This window comes from Aquila chrysaetos, chromosome 8 (genome assembly GCF_900496995.4).
Source record: "Aquila chrysaetos chrysaetos chromosome 8, bAquChr1.4, whole genome shotgun sequence".
Lineage (NCBI taxonomy): Eukaryota > Metazoa > Chordata > Aves > Accipitriformes > Accipitridae > Aquila > Aquila chrysaetos.
This window is the reverse complement of record NC_044011.1, coordinates 45,400,144-45,423,090: the sequence shown is the minus strand read 5'-3', so window position 1 is coordinate 45,423,090 and position 22,947 is coordinate 45,400,144. Positions and strand designations below refer to the sequence as shown.

The 22,947-nt window shown below is 41.9% G+C and overlaps 1 protein-coding gene across 1 annotated transcript in view; it reads right to left on the bottom strand.

Annotated features, from left to right (window-relative positions):
- Positions 1-21,926, bottom strand: part of ARHGAP32 (Rho GTPase activating protein 32) — a 188,203-nt gene extending 166,277 nt beyond the window's left edge. Inside the window, 1 exon segment of the mRNA XM_030021349.2 lies at positions 21,665-21,926. Coding sequence (XP_029877209.1) covers positions 21,665-21,783 — 119 coding nt within the window. The 5' untranslated portion in view covers positions 21,784-21,926.
- Between the last annotated feature and the right edge of the window lie 1,021 nt (positions 21,927-22,947).

The following is a 22,947-nucleotide window of genomic DNA, read 5'->3' as shown; positions in this document are numbered from 1 at the left end:
TTATCACTTTTGCTCAGTGTAAGAAAAGGAATTAGGAAATCATTGAACAATCAGAATCACTGAGCTCTGGCTTGGATTTCTTTTGTTTGATTCAGGAACAAATATAAAAGTATTAAATAAAATTGCGTCTAGGCAAAAAGGGTACTAACCTCTCATTTACAATTAATAAATCGCTAAAAGCAGCTCTAAAGTTTCTGTATAGAAGAGAGATGGGAAAGGATGGCTGTTCCTGCCCTTCGTGCTCCACTGAGAAGTCTAAACTTGGGCACCATCAACAAAAAATTCTTGTGGGCCAGTGGCAGCAGGATGTCCTGCCTTTGTGTCTCTCTCCCTCCCACTGGCCATGGTCTGAACGATGTTACGCTCCAACCCTGGCATAACAGGGCTCAAACTCCTGCCACTCACTTTCCTCACCCAAATGACAGCAAGACAGGTACCCTCTCACCAAGCTCTTAGTCAAAACCTCTTCCCTGCACTAATGTTCCCCGCACTTCCTTTGCAATCTCCTTTTTTTGTCTTGTTTGTTAGGATTACACTTTCTTCTGGACCAGCCCTTCACCTCATGACTTCCCCACTGCCCAGCAAAAGCAGCTCCAATCTTCGCTGGAGTCTTCCAATATTATCGTAACACAAAGCAGTAATAAAACCCACCTGTTTACAGCTAATCCAAATGCAACAAAGATCAAAGTATACCCCAAAATTGTAAAGAATGACCTAAACCTAGATCCAAGGACATTCATCTGGGCTGGTCTCTTGTTTGTTTGTAGTTCAGTGCCAATGCAAAGCCATGGTAAATTTAATCTTTCCTCATAGACGGATATACTGGAAAAATGATGCTTTCAGCACATAGAATGATCAAGTACAATCAACTAATCAGTTACAATTAGCCTCGCACGCTGTTAAGTGACAACTGTTCATAACATGAAACAACATTTAAAACTTGCCCAGTCAGCTAGCTGCTTAGCAGGGAAATCCCTTCTCTAACTAAAACATTTATATGGAGCCAGTCACCTACCTAGAGCTACGCTTTCCACCTATCCAATACACTGCAAAAATGACTGTGTATGTACCATTTTGCACAGCGTGGTTACGGCGCGCTCTGTGGAAGAAGCCAGCGGGGAAAAAAAACATCAAAAGTAAGACTTGCTAGTGAATACTCACAAGGAAAAGAATGGAAATTAATTCTGGGACACCAGAACCTAATTAATTGAACAAATAATAAAAGATAAGCATAAGCAAATAAATAAAGAGTAGCTCCAGCTATTCTGACTTAAATAACTAGTCTTAAATGACTAGTGGCCCTTGCATCATATCTACAACACCACTCCTCCAACCTCTGCTATTTTCATTCCATTTCAGTGGTATCAACAGCAAATAGGCTGTTCAGTCCTTTCCATGAACAGAAATCACTACTAACACATTTCACTATTATTATTCCTACTGGATTGCTCTTGACCAGCTAAATGGAATTAATGGAGGCCTACAACTACAGTAAGTCATCAGGGACAGATTTAACCAGGTGGGGGTCATATGGGCATAATATGTGCAAAGCCATACTTTAATTAATTATTTCTCGACAGCAGAGAGATGTGCATCACAAACAAACAGGTCACTCTGAGCCTAACACAACAGTGGAAAAGAAAAGCACTGACTGGGACAAATCTGCCTAGGCCACCCATCTGCTACCCGCATTTCTGATGCACGAGATGAGGAAATGGAAGTGGCAGCAGGGCAGTAAGATGTAGGGGTGACAAGTGGAAGCAGTACCTGAGAGCTGGACACAGACCAGAAGATAAAGGTGCTATAGGGGTCAAAACGTCTCGCAGTGGTTCAGAGTACATTTCCATTCTTACCTTGTGCAGAACCAATGCCTGCACTACAAACGGACCCGGTGTTGATGCAGTCTTTAATGATCAAAAAACATTTCCTTTGCCCTTCTGGAATAATTTGCAATTGTTAAGTATCTTTTTCAGTGAGTAATAAAAAAAACCCCCAACATACAGGAAAGAGATCATTGATCTCCCTTGCCTTGAGTTCTCAAGGATACAGCTGCAACCACTACTGTCCAATCATTTTTACCTTCAACACCCACACATGCATTTTTGGTACAGAAGCATTTGAGCTGGCACGCATGTCTGCTGTGAATGGAAGCCCTGCTGCTAGGTTTCCTGCTGCCACGGAGATGAATAGAGAAAGAATGATTAGCCAAGGCTTCAGTCTAATTTAGATTTATTTTTCTTTTTTGAGGAGAGACTGGGAGATGGTACATCATAAAACAAAAACATTAACTCTAAAGGCTACTCAGAGAAGCAGAATACTGAAATACCATGTGTAACCTGTATTATAAGGACTTCTGATAATAAGCACTGCTGTCTAGTGCCTAGTGACCCCAATTATGCTAAATGCTGTACTTGGATATGCCAGGAGACTATAAAATGTCAAGGCAAGGACTATCTACATCAAAGCAGGCAAGAGGTGAGCAAAGAGAATACCTCCATCTATTTTCCAAAAACCCAAAGTAACTTACAGCTCAAGTTAACTTGTCCAGTATTTCAGAGGAAGACTGAGCCTAAAGTAGGAAATAACCTCAGTTTCACAGTTCCCAACCACAAAGACCATTCACAGTAGCACAGCTTTTATCCTAAGACACGTACATACCAAACACCTTATCAGGGCCTGAAGGAAAAAAAATCAAGAGTCAGGGAGAAGAACACGCTGCTGTGCAAACTAGAGGATCACGCACTCTCTGCTCTCATCCACTCCTTGCCACAAAATTTTCCAGCCTGATGTAGAAGAGAACCAGAGCCCAGTCCAGCTTACCAACAGATAATTAGGGCACTCTCTCAGAGAACAAAGTTACACAGGCTCAGGAGAGCGCAGAAGTCTGCTGTTTCCCAATCTATGGCTCTGACCACTAAGCTTTTATGCAATACCTCCTCCTCTCCTTTCCTCATCACCTTCTGAACTTCTTTCAAAAAAAGGAGAGAGAGGGAGAGAAAGCAATAAGCTACGTACAGAAAGACTTACTAGGACCACTAAAGATAGCAGTATTGGGCTGCAGAGATCGGTATTGTCAAAGTGCTTATGCAGCACAGCTTCAAGACAGCACTTTTATCCAGCGATGAAGTTTCCGTAACAAGCTAAGACGCCATGCAAGGGCTCTGCTATTTCCAAAAGGGGTAGCTCCCCATCTCTCCCCAGCCATCTGATGACATATCTTCCCTGTGCCAGCAGAGGTGCTTGCCCATCTCTACAGACGCTGCCCTGGAGGAAAAATAAATAAATTTTAAAAAGGACTACCTTTCTACTGGATCAGTAGCAAAGCACACGGCTACAAGAACTCCTGTAGGCCTAATGAATGTGCCAGGGGTAGAAACGCCTCGCTCAGCCACAGCATCGTTATAGTTCACCTGCATTGGGATGTAGTTTCACAAAGAGGGCACGAGCAAGCAAGCATCTTAACACACTCCTCAGAGACCTTCTTTTGACTTGGGCCACCTCCTGTCCTCTGAAGCCTCATGTGGGCTTTTGCAGATGCCATCCTGATGTCTACGTGTGTCTCTTCATACTAAATGAAGAGAATTTGTACATTTATCTTAGCTTTGCAAATGCTGGAGCTGAGGACCTGAGGTTGTAAGGGTGCTGCAATGCTTCATCATGCAACGTCACCCAAATCCTTTGGGAATGCCAGAGCTCAGGAAAAAGCATAGCTTTGTTGGTAGTTGTTAGTTCTAATTAACTGGGGGGTGGGGAGCATCGGAAACACAAACGCTTTGGGGTAAAAAAAGGTCAAGCTTCTGCTTATTTTTTTTTAATTTGAAAAGCAAACTATGAGCAACAAAAATATAAGCATTACAGAAACAACCTGTGTCTGGGAACAAGGACATTTTAAAATTGAAAAAACGTCAGCCAGGAATTTTCACCCTTTTAAAACAAAACATATTAATTGCACTGCTCCACAACTTTGTGGTTTTAGGTAACCTCTTTAATTTTACATCAGACAGGCCAAGAAAGTCCCTGAAACACCAACCCAATTTTAAAGGCAGAAGGAAGGGAGGACAAAGAAAGAGGAAAAAAAGTGAACTACATATTCATAGACAAGTCAAGATTGAAAAGGTATTCAAAGAACAACAAAAAGAGGACCCCTCTAATGCATTATAGAGGATGAAAAATATGAAAGGTGTTTAATTGCCTAAGCAGATGCCAGCAGTGGAATGTATGAAAAAGCAAAAGCAAACAAGGTTTTTCTGTCCCCTCAGTTACAAGATAAAACGTCTGCATTTGCCAGCTGCCTCTGTGTAAGGAACATGAATAATTTTAAAATGTGAACATTATCACAGGAGTAACAGCTTACTGAGCACAGGACGAATTCTGCCATTAGTACATGCCTCACTCACCCTGATCACCGAGAGATACCATGGGACCATCTGAAAGGGGTTCCGCTGTGCAGAAGTGCTTGAAACGAGTGCAGTTATATTAAATGTAGGAGGAAAGAAGAAAGGTACGTGACAAACCGATTCAAGACTCCAGGAAGCAAGCCACACAAATGACTGTTGAGTTGTGCAATGACTCAGCAGGAGGAAAAAAAAAAAAAAAAATTTAAAAAAGAGAGAAAAAATATAGCAGCAGATAGGAAAGTAGGAAAATCTTTTCTGCAAGAAATGACAGCTACCATAAAAAAATAAGTAAAATAAAAAGAAACAAGAAGAGTTCTCAGTCTGGAATCTTGCCTAGTCCCATAAGCTCTGCGCACAAAGTTGTTTCTCCTAATCAGCCATTCTTTACTACCCTTTGCAGCACACCTGAGCAAGCAGAGGAGCAGGAAACTGAGCTCGCTTTAACCCCTGCTTCACCACTACCTCTGCCCAGGTAGGCTGATAATGTGCTTTTCTTGGTGAGCAACATGATAGGGAGCCAAAGCCAGGGCAGAAGTCAGATAAGCACAGAGCAGAAAGAAAATACTAACACGGGGAATCCAGCACAAAATCAGAAAGGAGCAGGAGTGCGGCAAAGCCATCTCCTGGCCCATCAAGCCAATGCACCTGGTCAGGGCAGAAAGATGACATGATATTTCCGCACCTCCTCTGTTGTTCTCCTAAGAAACTAGCATGAAATTTAAGCTCCCATTTTACTTGCATAACTTTACATGATGGCTCTCCCATGTCTGTTGAGGCTCAACAGCTCTCCCTGAAACGGTAAGATTAAATGTAATCTGTTAAACATAGATAACGTAGTCCAACCAGATGGATGAGACAAGTCAAGCTGTGCAGATTTCACTGCTCAGTTTGAACACATTCTCACACTCTTTCTCTCCTTTGCAAACCTTTATGCAAATAGCTTTTCAAGAACATTTTAGTTCTCTACCCTCCTAAATTACCGGAGGCATTACTGTCCCTTCAGTTTGGAACCTAGCTGCAGGAGAAACACCAAGGCATTCAGGTAGCTGCCTGGCTTGAACCACGTGGCAAAGTTCAGTGAAATTTCAGCACATGCTTACGTGCTTTGCAAGGCTGGGGTAGGAAAAAAAAAAAAAAAAGTATCAGGTAACCGTAATTCCTTTCCATCATTCTTCACTCGCAAACCCAATCACTTGAAAAACACCATGCCTTATCGCTTCCTTCTCCTCTGCCTTTAAAATCACTCCTGGCATGGTTCCACCAGTATAAATTCTACACGGTATCTCTGCCACCATTTTGCTTATGCATCAGGGTAATAAAAGATGAGAGGATGCCAACACTTTCTCTATGCAACAGAATATATCTGTATAACTATGTTGGCTAAAGCAGGGAGCTATAAAGTCAAACAGGAGGGGAGAAAAGGCCAGAAAATCTGACTAGGGCAGCTGAACAGGTAACAGTACTTGGAATGATTTTCTAAATGCTTTCCTTTGCCATCATACCAACCTTTATGGCTAACACAAGACACTGTCCATTCCCACTATTGGGAAAATTAATCCCTGCAAGGCAAGGAAAGCTGGGGCTTTATGGCTAGCACATGAAAATCCATGTATTTGTATAGCTGGATGGCTGGCAATGAGGGATCAAGATGGACCTTGGACTGTTGTGTCAGAATAAATTACAGTTAAAAACAGGAAGTCATAGTGAGGAGAATCACAACATCTGCAACATCATCCTGACACCTGTGTCAACATTCACCACTCCCCAGCGCTTTGGGCAGAATTCTTACAATTCATGGGGAGCTAATAAACAAGGACAATCCTGCTGAAAATTGCATGCAGCCACTAAATCCACCTTTCAATCCTGTTTCAAAAGACCAACAGGAATAAAATAAAATTTTGCCCTGAAGTAATTTTTATACTTAAGCCACAGAGCTCTTCACAATTAAGTCAAAATGTTCCTGTAAAATAGCTATTTTTGTTACCCTTGCTTAAAAAAATGGTGTAAATAATGCAGAAGACTCATCAGTAGCTGAGTCTGCAAAGCCTGGAATGAAACCCAAGAGTCCTAGCTGCCTTCTTTCCTTCATAATAGCCTTCTCTCCATAAAACGTGACCACGGACAACACTTTAACTCCATGCTAACAACCTGTTTGCACACAAACACAGAACAACATTTCTCCTTACCAGGCACTCCCTACATAATGATGTACGCTAGGGGGAAGAAGTTACTGCGAAGAGATAACTGGCAGACTTCTGTCTCTGCAGGTAACACAGCATACAGTGCGTTAATTGTTTGGGTTTTTTTTAGTACAATTAAGGTAACATTTCATTCCAGTTCATATTGCTTCACATCAGAAGCTGGAATATTTCACTGCGACCTTTAACTGTCCTGACTCATGCTGTCAGTAATAAAATGCCCTCTTGGGAAAATAAATAAATAGACAAATAAAGCCTTAATGATTTGGTAAAGTACCTACCAGTGAAAGCACACTGTCCCATTATTTTTAAGACATTAAAAAGGCTTACAGATGCAATATGCTAACCTAAAAGGACAGGTGATTAACAGATTTATAGCTTTCTCAGTTTGACAGAAAAAAAAGAAAGCGTGGATCGGCTTTTGAAAGTATTTGCCTCAAGCACCCAAAGGGTAGCCTGGAAAATGAATGCATTTCTATTATGTTGGCACTTGTGCAAAAAGGCAGGATAATGAAGTGACCGGGCTATTAGCCTTCCCAAAGAAATGAGATACTGTTGAAACCAGTGCACATCAACTTCAGTGCCCAGGAAAATGGCAGTAAACAGTGCTCTTCAAGCTTCCCTCCCCCCCGGTAATCACAATGATTTTTAGAACTGACAACGGCAAGAGAAACTTTTTAGTGCATAATGAAAAACTCGGCAAAAAGAGAAGGTCGTGAGAGAACAGGTTAAAAAATAAAAAAGGTAAGAATATAGCGAACAGAAGAATAAAATTGTAAGGTATAATACAACTTCCAGGGAACAGCCTGACAGGCAGCACTTCCAAAAGACTCCTGTTGAGGATTGGGTTTACGGAATAGACGAACAGCTAACAAAATGTCCCGGAAAGCTAGTCACCCACTCCTTGCTCCTCACATCACCTCCTCACTACCATAACGCTCAGAAAAGAAAGTTCATCTTGTCATCAGGCCAGGGAAAACCCCAGTGCCACAAAAATGAGACCGTAACCATTACTAAATCTCCTTACCAAAGAGGAAACGCACACCTAGAGAGAAAGATGAAGAGTCTGAAATAGAAAAAAGCGGAGGAAAAAATAGCACCAAACTACCAGCTTGACAGAAAAGCTGAGGCCCCTCAGGAGCACGGTTTCAAGGCCTGTTTACAGAGCCGGTAGTGAGGCTTCAAAAACCCAAACTACTTAATACAACATAAGGAATTACCCTACATCAGCCAAGCCGCGCGTGGGAGCGCTCAGGCCGTGACTCGCAGGGGAGGACGTGCATCAGTCCAGGCGGCCCAGCCTCCTCGTCCTCCCTCTCTCTGCAGCCCCTTATCTCCTTAGCCCAAAGTACCCTGCTCACCCCCCCGCCCAAGCGACCTCCAGTTCTGTGTCCCATCGGCGTGCCAACTTTGGCAATGAACGGCCCGACCGCAACCGCAAGTAAACTGGAATTAGGCTTGAGAGCCCTGTTTTTAAGCAGGACGTGGTCGTGGATCTCCTGTTGCCACTTTTTGTGCTTTAGAAATCTTTCTGTCTGATACAGGAGCTGAATCTCTCTCATTTCATGAGAAAGTTCATTTCCAAGCCAGGCTCCTCTCCCTGCTCTCGCACAGAACGAGGCTGGTGGCTTCCCAAAGGGTTATGACCGGTTATCTGCATCTCCCTCTCCACTCTGATTTCGTCCCCAGCCTGACGCTCACGGGCAGTTCAGAGAGTGAGACACTATTCCATATGACAAGCCCAAGCCAGAGCTCCTTCCCTCCCCTGCAGGTTTTTTCCCTCCCAGAGACAAATGAGCTCATTGAAATGCTTTTTGCAAACTTTGTTCGGAAATTGGGTTTTTTAAAATATTCTTTCCTAGTTTGGAAAAACATTTGTGACAGCTATTCAAACAGAACATAAAAGAAGAATCAGCTGCTCTGTTCTTATCTCTGAAATACATCAAATTAACCAGGTCATTAGCCAAAGATTTTTACATTTAATGTAAGACTTAGCAACGTGTTTTCCAAGAAAACTCTTGGCACTGATTTCTACGAGTTTCCTAAGATCCTCACAGTTAACTATAAAAGTCTTTCAAGCAAAATGTAAATGATCTCTAAACTATATTAGTAACCTCTTCTCGTTTGCTATGCTTTATTTTTCATGTAGTAAATGAACAGGCAATACCATCCAGACCTGATGCCTCCCATTACATTTTGGAAAACCTACGGGAGGGGAGCACAGTTAGTCAAAACCGACAACCCTTTCTGTTCTTGGATGGAGACTGACATCATCTTGTATTCCCATTATATAATTAAAACTTTGAACATGCTCTTGTTTTATTGTAAATGCAGCAGTAAGTAAATACGTTCTCTAAAAATGACATCATTTTGTTTTCTCGGCACGTGCAAACAGACCTAATGCGCTGTTAGAGTACAAGAAGATTTCCTACCACACAAAATGCGTTTGCCCGTGAAACTTCCTGCTCGGCCACGCTCACACCACGACGACATTTCCCACTTTTTCAGTTGCCGTAAACAGCTAGCACCAATTGTTTACACACAAAGCAATGCAGTCAGAAATGGTGACAGAAAACGTTGAACCAACCCCTTTCTCAGATTTATGTCTTATTTTCCACCAGGATGCTGTCACATGCTCACTATTGCACAGAGAGCTAGTCAGGTTCACTTAATTTCTTTTAGCACACTCAAGATGCCTACACAGGTAGTAAAAATTATAATTTTTCTTAAGTTCAGAGGTTCACGATAGTGGCAAAAGGTATTCCTTGATGTGCACTTTTTTCCTTCCTGTTCTGTTTGTACATAGCATCAGAAAACGTCAAACATTAATGGATACTGTTTCTCTGATTTCACTAACTTAACAAGTGTTTTAGGACAGCTGGGAAGGGGGGAATGTTTGGGCCAGGTTTGGGAACAAAAGTTTGAGAGACAAGGCATGATATCAGTAGGTATATGAATAACTTATTTATGGAATCAGCAAAAGCAAGTATATTTCACCCAGTCAGAGGTTACATCTGTACGTATTCCAGCGCCCTATGTATTAAACTCATTGGCTTTTGGCTTCCTTTGAATTCCTAATACATATTTTTCCAAAGACAGTTATATCACAATATTTATGAAATACACACGCAAGGGTAAAGTCATTGTCAAGAGTGGGCATGTAACAAGGAGCATGAAGTACCTACAGTTTCTATTTCAATATTTCCCCTCTTCAAACAGCACTGAAGATGATGAAAGTTATTTCCAAAACCAGTATTTCTTGTTTGCTACCTGTGCTGCACACCTGATTGTACTCCCTACTGATCAGCATTTCCATAACCTGATGAGCGATAATAAAACACCTTTAAAACCCCAAACAAAGGCAGCTCTCGAAGCACTCTACTGCCAGGAATATCAACGCTCTGGCTGGAGCTCCCCACGCATGACTTGGTAGCCAAAGGGACTGGAACATCAGCTGAGAGCTCATCAGCCCTCTGCGAAGGACGGTAACGTTAACTCGCAGTTGCGCTGATCACCGATGCGGTGCACGGCAGTCCCGCTCACCCACTACCCGCGAGTTTTCGATGCGGTGACCCTGCCGGTACCTTTTTGCTCTCCTACCCTTGGCACTCTCCTCCCCGCAGTGCAGTGAGCCATGCGAGAAGCACGGGATGACTGCAACCTCTCGCCTGTTGTTAACATGACAGGGTCTAAAATATATCTGTTCTCCAGAAAGTCACATCTGGTGCATTAACCCCTGACTACATTGCATCTCTGAGTCAGTATTATTTAGCAACTAGTCTGTTTTCTTCAACTTTTGGACTCATTTTAGAAAAACGTGTACTGGAACGTTATGTATCCTGCAGTTTTACTGCATGCTTGTCTTTGCAGTTTTACTGCATGCTATTGTCTCATACAGGTCCCAGTGTTTTCAGACGGGCAGGCGCAGACAATAGCATCCCTGAGTATGAAATGTTTGCTGCCTCTTTTAGGTCAAACAGTCAAACAACCACCAGTTTTTTTCTAGCAGGTAACACCGGGGTAAGTTGCCAGAGATGTACTGTCCTCAAAATTCCATGCAATACCACATCGTACATTTTATCTATAATTGCACAAGTCCTTTTTTCCAGTAAGTAGCAGTCTGAAGTTCTTTCCTATGAGTCTTTCAATTTCTGTGCATCCAGACTGCCTGGTAATACTTTTTCCTTAGCAGGCACTAAGAAAACTTTGTGTATGCACGAGAGAGAATAGGCCAAAAAAGTTACCTTCTGTTCTTTTATGAGCCATGGGGTATCTGTCAAAAATTTTCCCTATACAGAGGCACATCCTGACTCAAAAAGAGACCAGGTACTAATTAAAAAGCCTGCGTGGGCATCAGCTGGTGTTCAACAACATTTTTACATCTCAATGGGTATTTGTTACCAATGCCATATCCTATGTCGATATATTGTTAGCTGTAATCAGATACGAAATCTCATTTGCAAAGTCTGCTGCACCAGTGAGATCAACAACTTGTCTTTCCCTCGCTTCTGTGGAGTTCGTGAAATGCATTACATACTCTAAAGTCAAAGCAATATTTCACAGTACTTCAACATGACATACAAAAATAATTAAAATACATATATACATGTTGCTGTCATTTCCCTGTAGGAGACAAACAACTACTTCACAAGGCAAACAGCACTACCAGAGTGCCTCTTCCAGCATCTGAAACTCCAACTTCACCCAGTGAGAAGGGAAGATGAAGTTAGCTGCCTACCTTCTGCATATATTTAGAAAGCCCCGCACAGAGCAGAAGTTGCCACAGTACAACACAATTCTATGTGAAGCTGTACTTGAGAGCCCCTTCAGAGGTAACGAAAAGTGTGTGCAAATTTATGAACGCGCATGCAGAAAAAATATCTTGCCTGCTGTTTTTCAAGGAGCTGAGGAGAAATGAGGAAATATTTTTGTTGCCAGACCAACTACTAGGTCTTACATGACCTGCATAAATGTCATTGGGACTGGACATGACCTTGAATTATAAGCACATCAGAATACAATGTGCAAGACTCAATGTTAGAATTTCTTGTCATTTCACTGCAAATCTCTCAGCATTTTGTATTTTCAAAGCTCCAGTCATGGAGTCAAACAACTAAGAAATATTCTCAGCTTTCACTATAATTATTAAATCATCTTGCAGAGGAAAGGTGAACAACATGACCCATCTTGCACTTAAAAATTCAAACTGGAAGGCAAATTAAAAAAGAAAAAAAAAAAATCAAAGTGCACCTTAAAAGGCGTAATTTTTAAAGTCAATCTTGTGATTTTTCAGCAACTTGACCGCTGTTTTTAAATGCTTGAGGGGTCAGTCATAGTATAGATGAAAAGCCACTCTAGTAGATCAGCATTTCTTTAAAACAAGTCTTTCAGTCTCTGGAATGACTGCATATATGCAGCCTAATTTAGGTAGGGATTCCCACAAGAAAACAAAGAATGGCAAAAGCCACCACCTTCAGTATAAAGTAGCACAGGCTGGCACTAGGATAAGGTATTATCATATAATAGAAGAGGTGAGTGGCCAGAAGAAGATGGAAGAGAGGCTAGAATTAAAAAGATGGAGAAATCCTTTTGGGAGGCCTGGTAATTTTGTTCCGATCTCTCTAAATTAAGTGTTATACTCACTCTGTTCAAGCACAGGACTATGAGTCAGCACCGGACCATACGTCACTCTTCACTTCTCTCACTCATAAAAGGGAAGCATGTCACATACGAGATCATCATGTGCCCTGGCCAGCCTCAAGCAGGCAAAAGAAACATAACATCAACAGGCAGAGAAAAAGTCGAAATGCTCCGTGACGACAGTGAGATGTTCTAACCAAACGAATTTCAAATTTAGAAAATGTCACTCTACTGCATTAGGACACCAAACAATGCAACAAACCAACATAAAAAAAGATATCCATGCTGTTTCCACTAATGAACTTGTTTTCCATTCTCTTGAGAGAGAGAACAGGAAAGAAAAGGTATAACATACGCAAGTGCATATTACCTTTTTCAGTCTGCTACGGTGTATGCATGTGATTTCACTAACGTTAGTATCTCCCAAAGGTAGGTAGATACATGCTCCTAACACAGCTGCATGACAGTTTTAAGACAGGCCTTCTCTTTTACCCAACTTGATCTCATTCTTTAATCCAGCATTTGCTCATAAAAAGTGAGTAACATCTGCAGTTGGGAAGGAAGAAAAACAGAAAATATGCAATTATTTACTTCATGATATTACAGATGCTTTTCCCCTTCTCATTTTATCTGTGATGGATGCCTGCTTCTGCTATTTGCCAGTAAAAGAAGTGCATTAACCCCACTGTAACCCCCACATCCAAGGACTGAACACAAAAGGAAACACATGAACTAAAAATAAACTGAAATTTTCTGTTGTTAATTTCTGCCATGGTAATTTACAAGGTATGAAAAGAGTAAAATAAAAACCAGAAAAACAGTTTACCAAATCAGTTTTAACTTCTTTCCTTTTAGTAATGTTTTCCAAAATTTAACGTCACAGCTACATAGTGTTAGCACCCGAATATATCAAGTATTTTTAACATCTTCACTACTGATCAGAGGAGCTGAAAGTACTGAAAAGGCCTAGGAGTTTTCTGCCCCATGAACTAGCATCATGTGCTTACACTATTGTTCTCAATGACATTGAAATGTGCATTTATATAGCACACGTGTCACTAAACCTTTCTCCACAGAATCCACAGAAAAAGTGCATAGCAGAATCACTAAGTGCTATCAAATTCTCTTAAAGGACTGTACTCCAGACGGTATGAGTCATTTTGGAGAGCTGCAGATTGCTGATGGAGCACAAGCTTGAATGGGAGCAGAGCCACTGATAATCTGTGGAACCACTAGACGTCTACATGAATACTCCCCCCCCGCCCTTTTTTTTTGTCCTAGATTAACCCATCATGGTTTTGTGAACCCACACAAATTTCGTCTTCAAAGTAGCAAGTTTGAAAGACTCACATACAGAGACATAACAGCCCTTCACCCTTGCAAGTCAAGTCTTCACTGATACTTCTCTGTCTGCAAACAAACTGATCAGGATTCTTCAACATTATGTACTTTGACAGGACTCGACATTAGGTGCCAGATTTAAGGAGCAGCTGCATTCCAGCTGGCATAACTACACATGCCTTTCCTTGCACAGTGAGCAGCCAAGAAGGTTCAAGCAATTCCAGCCCTACTCTTTCTGGTGGCTTTCCTGGCTGATTTCTGTGTAAATGCGGTCAAGTATACATTCCATTGTTCAACTGACTGCACGTTGACGCATCTGAAAATAATTTAGAGGATTTATAATTATCTTTGCTCTGACATTTCCTCACCAAAAAAGAAAAAGAAACAAGGAAAATCATAATCGAGAAACTGAATTCAATATTCCTTGAAGGGAAAGAAATCTTTATCTCCACAAAGTCTTGTCGCCAAGAAGTTCAGATGCTCCCTTGCCACATCGTACTAGCCTTTCTGACCTGTGCGCGTAACTGAGTAACTAGTTCTCGGGGAGCTGAAGTTCTCTCCTGAAGTTCATATGCAGCAAAGCACAGACCAGTATTCACTGCTTGTGTGCCCGATGGCTCTGCCGACCCTGCAAATCCTACAGTTCTTGTTACAGGGACAGTCACAATAGCAGCAAAGCGCCTTCAATTTGCCAGCCCCAAATGCAGAAAAGAATAGAGCAATGAGTAAAAGTAGTTTCAGCTTTTGCATGTGAATTTTGAAAGTATCTAGAATTTATATTTTAAATGAGCAAAGAGGTAGTCCTGATCTTAAAAAGCAATAAAAGGGATTGGAAAAGGTCAGCATAAACAGGCCCAATACAGAATACAACATTGTATTCGGGGTCTGTCTGCATCTGGAATTATTTGTGAGCAGCTGTTCCTGAGAAGTTCCATGTGTGGTCAAGCCCTTGAAAGGGAGAACGTATTCAAAACCAGAGGCGTTTGCTGGAGAAAAGGTTTTTGTGTGATTCATGTGTCTCCAATGTTTGTTAACATACACTGACGCGTGGAGAAAAGAGGTATTATTCCTACAAGTAATCAGTCCTACACACAAGCCAAAGAGCAACATCTCCACCAAGCTAACCACTGCTCAAGAACTAGAGAGAAGCCATTTTTGTCAACTGGAGAGGCACCACTGGGAAACTGGGGGAAACTAATTAAATATCAGGCATGTACCTTAAACGGAAGGGGCCGTAAGCTATGGATGTGCACAGAGAGATCTAACATGGAGACTGGTGGAGATTTCCACAAAAATATGTATTGCAACTCTTAACATCTCAATAATGCTAAAGGCACTGGGTGAAGAAAGCATCGGAATACAATCCTGCTTCAAAATTAATACCGAGTTGTGGGTTTGTTTTTTTTAAATAAAACTATCCTCCCTCATTTTAGTTTTCTTTTTAAGAAAAAGCTTCTAATTTTGCACTCATCATCAATCAATCATGCATGCTTTTATAAGCAGGGGAAAATAATAATTCAGGTGTCAATCTGTATTCCCAAATCAGACTGTGGGCTATGCCACTTAAAAACGACAAACTTAGTGCCTATTAGCCTGAGGCAGGCAACGAAAGCAAAGGCAAGGAGACGAGTACCAAGTGCTTCAGGACAACACTATGCATATACACCATACCTAACTGGGAGAAAAAGGGAAGAAATCTGTTATGTCTAACATGGCTTTTTCCCCACAAGAACTCCACTTGTGGTGCTGTGAGCTGTCACAGCACTTTTTCCAGTAGCATAATTATCTCCCTATGAAACTTACTTCCCTCTTCGGAGTATCGCAGGGGGAAGGAGGAGCGTGGTTGTCTTCTCTTTCCAATAATGAACCCCCCGGCTGGCAGCCTCAGCATCTCTTCTCTGTTTCTTAAAAATCACACTGGCTCCAAGGCTACCGATTGAAGCTTAGCTACTCCATCATCCCAGCAACCAAATCTACAACATCTTACACAAAGAACAACTCTCAGCTTTGCCAGCGCGGCCCCCATACAAGAGCAACAGAGCTCTGACACTTTCACAGCTTCCCATGGGGATTTAAGTATCAGATAGGGAAGCGATCAGAGGCTTGTTAATCTCATTATATTGCTCCTGCAAAAAGCTATGTGCAACCGTGGCTGTATTAAACAAATTAGTTTGTAGACAAAAAAAGTCAACACAGCTTTGGTTAACCTTCTGGGCATGAATTTAATGGCTCTCTGCAACCACAAATACTCAGATTTAAGAACAACCATCTTCTGAAACTGATACGTTACATTGGCCTTGTTTCCCCTCAATCATTAATAGGGAACGGAGATTTTCAGTCTATGAAAATCTAAGTATTTTCATGTGTGCCCATAAGCAGCTCCCTTGGTAGTATAAGAAGCTGGGAAAGTCCCCTTTTAAAGGGAAGCTGTCAACACCGTGCATCAGATGAAACTGTGCAAAATTAAGACATCATTGTAGTTTCCTCTTCTTGTTTTATTTTTCGCAACCCGTGCCTTGTTTCTGGCTAGGAAAGTACTCCATCTAGCCTGCTTTTCTTTTGGTGTACCATATGCGACCAATTTAACTTCAGAAAATTCTTCAAATCTGCTCCTACACTTTGGATGTTGCCCTAGACTAACACTACTAAGAGTTGATTTCAAAGTAGGTTTTGCTTATGCAAAAGCATGTTAAAGGTAGTCTTCAAGAGCTGGGATGGCTTACGGGCATTATTTTCAAAAAGAACAACTAAGTTTCAAACACATAAACAAGTGTGTTAGGCCACATGCCTGAGGTCAAAACTCACTCTTACTTCAAGTGCAGCAAGGGGCTTGCTGTGTGTTTGATGCCATACAAAGTTCTAGCCTTAATGTTGTATCACTAATGGAAAACATGAAAACATTGTGTCATGGCCCCTCTTCCCATCATTCCGAATGACGAGATTTGCTCAGACACCACAAAAAAAAAATGTAGTAAGTAGTTTAGTGCTTTTTATTTACCTTTTGACTCTTGATCTCATGGTATATATCAATACGGTTTTCAAAATTTTTCTCCCAGCACATCTTTATTTAGAAAACAAATAGATTTTCACATGGTCACCATAGGCGTATGCACTTAAGATAGTCGGGTATTTTATGTAAATAATTTTTAAAAAAGCATGACATGCATTGATCCAGCACACCTACACTCCTAAAACAGAATTCAGCAGAGTGACACTGAACAAGCTGCAAAGAGATACAACGTATGTTTACAAATTACATTTGTCTAATACAGTAAGTAAAGCTATTCCATTGAAGTATCAGTAAGAGAAAGCGTACGGAGAACAGATTGAAAAGGCTTGGAAATTTTGCGTTTATGTTTCAGAAAAAAGTTTGCCTATTATCTTCTTATATTTCACTTTTAAAAAGGACAAAACCTTCTGAAATACACAAATGAAGAAACGTGGCCAGAAATTAAAGCATGTTTGCATGGTTAAAACACTCCTTAAGGGCTGAAATCTCATCTGCTACATTCCAATCCTGAACAAGGTTTGGAGCACTAATTTATAAACCCTGGGGGAAAAATGTTGAGAAATCCTTGACTATTGAATAGCGCTGTGAATAGGAAAATTGCTGTATAATACATAACGAAAAGAAGAAAACACACATTGCTGGAGTTGATTAGTGTGTCACATTTGGTCTACAACAGTGAGCTGCACCCAGAGACTCAGATCAAGTGGAGAGTCATAACAACAGAACCACCCCCTCTAAGAGTGGTGAAATCCCATCAGGACTACACACTGCCTTAAATTCATTTGCCAAGAGAAAGCAAACCATTACCACTGCTTGTGTATCAGCTCAACATCCAACAAAGCCATCGCCTTATTTCAGCACAAGCAATAGGACGCTTGTGATCAGCCAGCTAAAATTGCCCCCAGCTTGAACTGTCTGAATTAAAAAACAAAGAGCTGCGTTAAACTCTTGGCATGCGTAACAAGGGCTTTCTAGTCTCTAACATCACAAGAAGTGTCAGGTTAAAAGTCCTTCCCCAAGTTTGATTAACCAGAGATTTCAGGCCTCCGAGGAGCTTCAAAGTGAACCTAGAGTAATTGTAAATATGTAACCCAACAAGCAGTAATGCACTGTCATCTTCTGGATGCTTCAGAAATTTATTCAGCCATGGGACTTACTGCAAGGGAATGCAAGGCGGGCAACCCTTTATAAATTAAAGTGGAAGCCACGATGATGAGCTAACACAGATGATCCAACACATACGCACTGTTCCTGGCGCAGAAAGCTGAGCGGAGGTCACGCGTGGCTCTGCCGAACGTTGTGCAGCCAGTTACGACCACCACCTCTTGTAACTGAGCGTGGTCTTTGCCACCACAAAGCATCTCAGACCAGACGCTGGTTGCTACCAGCTATGAAAGAAAACTGTAACAGATCTTTTAGTAAGTATTGCGCTTTGACTGTTTTACCCAAAGAAGGAAGAAAACCAGATTAGATTAGGGATTGCATAAGAAAAGGCAACTGACAGAAAAACAGGTATTACATCACCTCTGAGGTGTCTCCAGAGGTGCTGGGATAACAAATGTCACATTCACAGTTTTGGAAGGAAGGAACACAGGACGTAAGAGAAGCTACAATATAAGTGCTGCTTCAAAGCAAGGGTACCAAGTTCAAATTCCTCCCCCATTTCCTCCCACCATCCCCACTCTAAATCACGCTCTGGTCCCTACCATTAGGCCAGAACAAAGCAGCAGGTATGAGCGTGAAACACACATAAGTGCTGAAGTTTATATTTTAATTTGTTTTCTGGATATACACTTCAAACATGTTTGCAAACATATTTTTTTTCCTCCAGAAACAGTACACAGAAAGCTCCTTCAACAAATAAACAAGAACAACAAACAGTTAAGATACAACAGTATGTTGCCATTCTAAGAAACTGAATGAAACTGAGGAGATGCCTACTCTAGTTCTCAGCCCTTGCCACTGCCTCCTGTTACTATTTCCAATATACATTCATTCAAATGAATACACAAAAGGTGTACATCTGCCTTTTTTTCTTTTTACATGAATACACATTGAAATCTACCCTGTTCTAAGTCAACCGAGAAATAGCTGCCTGCTTTGGTCTTTATCCTCATGACTGGAAAGCTCAGACCCCATCCCAGTTCTTCTGCCTTCTGTCCATCACATCCACCATTTCAAGGTCAACTTGCTTCTCCCTTCCACCACCTATTCTGTGGTTTGTTTGGTTTTTTCCTTTTCTCCAGGCTGATAACTGAATGGAAGCTGGGAATAACATTCCTTTTTGTGACACAGGACCACTGGTGAAAGATAGGGGATTTACCTTCCTTTAATGACCACCGTCAGGAGCAGAATATCGAAACATTACTTTCTGATCCCTGATACCAGGGCCTGAAGTTTTCAGAAAGTATCAAACAATGGGAAGAAACATGGTTCCAAGCAAAGAACGATTAAACCAAAAAGCTTGGCAAAGGGGGATTAAATGATTTTTTAGTATTCTCGATAAAAATACTGAAGAGATGTCACAGAGTATATCTGATATGCTGGTTGTTGCAAAAACAACTGGGGGGGGGGAAGGACATGCTCGCTGATGCTCTGAGGAAATTGCCCCCTCCTTCCCTAAGACAAGACGCAGGGATTTTTTTTCCACGGAAAGCATCCTGGGGGGCTGGAGAGAGCCCCCTCCTCGCCGCTGGAGCATGGGAAAGCTGCGTAAGCGGAGGCAGAGGGTGCAGGGCGGTCAGGAGCGAAGGCAGCTCAGCAGTCCCTGGGCAGCTCAGGCAGAGGTAACGTCATGGCACGGCAAGTCACCCAGAACCGGTTATGCATAACATAAATCACCGAAGACTGGCCCTGAAGAAGATGCTATCTATCCGAAGTAACATACACCGCTCTGCTGTTTGTGCTGTGATCCGGCTGTCTCTTGGAACGACTGCTCTTTCTACAAGCTCAGGGAGTTGCTGTTTTCTGTCCCTCTTCCCCTCCAGCCAAAAAGCTACTGCTACAGGTAGGGCAAGGATTCTGCAACCCTTAGATGTACCGCTCAGAAAACGATTTTTTTTTTTTTCCCCTGAAGAAAATATGCATCAGCACACAGCACAGTTCGTTCTGTCTAGATTTACTTTTACATCAATAATCAGAAAACTCCCCGTACTCCAAGTATCAGTCAGGAGCACTGGACTGAGAGTATGAAGTTAAAAATACTCCTATAATCCTATTAAATGCAAGTCTTGCTTCTAAGAAACAACACAATTTTTTATCTCTACCCTGAAAAGCCGGACACTGAGGGAACACGAGTAAGACATCTCCCCTTTGGACGGTCAACTATAACAAGCTAATACAAAGTTCTGTCATGCTCTGGACTATCTGCACAAGCGGTGAAAAAAGGGGGACTGTCACTGCCAGAACTAAAGCATATTTAATCTGCAGACTTCCCTGAAATACTAGATCCATTTGAAAAAAAACTCCATAGGTTGTATCAAATCATTGCTAAACTCCATCTGTCTTTAGCCGCAGACCTGGTATTCCACACACTGACATTGCCAGCTACTCACAAATGTCTGAGCTTTCACTCGGAGTGAGCTCCACACATTCCCAAGGGAATTCACACCAAACAAAAATCCTATGGTGTTCCTATTTACAAAATCCTCTACGGTATGTGTGCGTCTGTATACGTGGGTGACAAATATTGCGTATTGTGCTTTTTCCGTCACAAAGGAAGTTGGGGAGTAAAGACTTCAGCATTAGCACACTATACACGTTTGATTTTTAAATACAGTTTTGTTTCTAAGTAAGTGGAATCAAAATTACCCAACTAGCTTTCTCACAGTACCCAAGTCACTAGGTAGGACAAACCATGAGAAGATATTCAGTAGCAGCTTTTCCAAGGATAAATACTTCAAGAAAGAAAGAAAGAAAATGCAGACAAATTCAGAGAAATTTTGCAGTGCTGGTAGGAGCTAGTCTCCTTTGGTTTCTGGCAGTGTGAGCTGAAGTGGGTGGAGTTAGCATAAATTATCAAGACTTTGTTGATAATGTATTATACAGTGAAATAAGAACCCGTGTCTCCAGCTTCCGGCACCTATGTTCATAAATAACTTGTAGTTTGGTAGAAACAGCCTTGATCTGTAAACCAGGTAGGTGGTAACAGCATGCCCAAGACGGCAAGTTTTAAATTATACTGCTTCCCCAACTCCCTCCTTTTTTTCACCAGTAAACATTTATGCACTCTCAGCCTGAAGTAGAAAATCCCAATTGAACTGCAACAGCACTAGGCTTATTTCCTATCAGCCACAGTACAAATCCAAGCCTAGGGTGAAGGAGACGATCTGCCATGAAGATAATCAGCACTGTCTCATTCCACAAGAATTTTAACTACACGATAACCTGGCCCTCCAGAACTATTGCTCCTAAAGCCATACCATATCAACAGCACTTAGTTATCCATTAGAAAGGAAAAAAAAAAAAAAAAAAAAAAAAAAAAAGAACGCTCAGCACAGAACCCTTGTGACTATTGCTGTTTTCACACAGCCAAAGTACAGAGTATGTGCTCTACTCTGCAACGGACAGGATATATCACATTTTTGATTAAAAAAAATGCAAGTTTCAGTCACGCTAATAACCACATTCTACACACTTAACCCGAAAATGCCTCAAGGGCCACTATCACATGAAAAACGGGATGCAAAATTATACTTTGTCTGCTTTCTATATGCTAGTGTAACCTACATAGTGTAATCTGATTGAAGAAGGCAATTAACCTTTCTCCATTCAAATACTCAACCACTTAAAAGATACACAGCAGTATAAATATGCTTAAAAATACACTAAAAATTAAAATGAAGTTGCATTTACTGTATGAAAACGACATGCTTGCCTTTTCAAATCATGCTCTACATTTTTATTAGACATCGCTGGCTACAACCAATTGGGAAACAATTGCATTCCTTGGAGATACGGTAACATTTTAATACTCTGTTTCTGAGAAAAGAGGGTTAAAGGGGGGTGGTGGGGGGGGGGGGGGAAGAAAGCATCTCCGAGGAGCATTTATCTGCGGGTGATTTATTGATAGTACTGACCTTTCAGATTCATCAAGATTGCTTCCAGTTCCTATCGTTCCCGCAGTGAAAGCTGCCGTATAGATATTGGTAAAGGCGGCAGCAGCGGCAGCAGCAGCAGCTCCGGTCCCTCCCTCCATGTTGCGCGCACACACTCGCACACGCTCGCACACACACTCGCACACACACACTCGCACACTCTCACCCACCCGCTGGCTCTGCGGGAGCAGCTGGCTGGAGGCCGGCGGAGGGGAGCGGGGGAGGAGGAGAGGAGAAAGGGCTGAGGTTGGGTCCCCCCCCCCCCCCCCCCGCCACCACCACCACCTTCTCCAGTCTTCCCCACCCCACAACACATACGCGCCCAGCCTCCTAGTTAATGACACGGTACATTAACACGATCTGCTTTCTATCACAGGCCGGCTCAAACGTCAGCTGTGCCGAGATCCTCCCAAACGCTGGATTTAACCCCCCCCCAGAAAGGTGTATATAAGCGAAAAGCACAAAACAAGCTTGCAATTCTGGGTTCCCATTCCGCCTTCCCTCGCTAGCACTGATTCATGTTTTCCTGAGGCTGTTACAGGCATTTCATCTGTAACCCTTTCCGAGCCGGAGGGAGGAAAAGGAATTTCTTTGTCCTGCGCACCTCCTCCCCTGGCCCTCGGATCCATGCAGGGAGCTTCTTACCTGCTCCGGATGTTTTTACCCCTAAATAAAACTTCAGCGACTCCGATGCAAGTGACCAGTAAGAGGCATAAAAGCAGGACTCTATTCCCAGTTCTGCCAACTGCGTAACCTTAGATATATTACATTAATGTATTTGCTGTTCTGCCTCCTCCTTTTTGAAAACAGGGTAATATTTACTGGGTTCCCAGAGGAGACGTGTAAGGCTTTATTCATTTCCGTGTTTATGCAGCCAGTTTTAAAAGGAGCTGTGTAAAAACCGGTATTACGTTTTCTGGTTTATACGCTAAACCGTAAATAGGAAGTAAGTATTATTACCCAACTTTCAAATCCCATTAAAAGACTGAAGTCTTTCATCAGACCACCACTGCAGCAGGCTAGATGATTAGATATCCATAAGAGGCAGTGAGGTCTAGCAAATAAAGAGGAAAGCTCGGATGATGGATGACTGGCTTCCAGTCCTGGCTTTGCCATTAGCTTGCTGCATGACCTTGATCAAGTCGTTTTAATCTTTCTGTGGTGGCGCAAAAATGCAGAGCTATTCTCACTTCTGTAAAATGGCCCGAGTTTTTTTGTATTATTATTACTGCTACTATTTGCTGAAGCTCTAGCTCAAACATGCA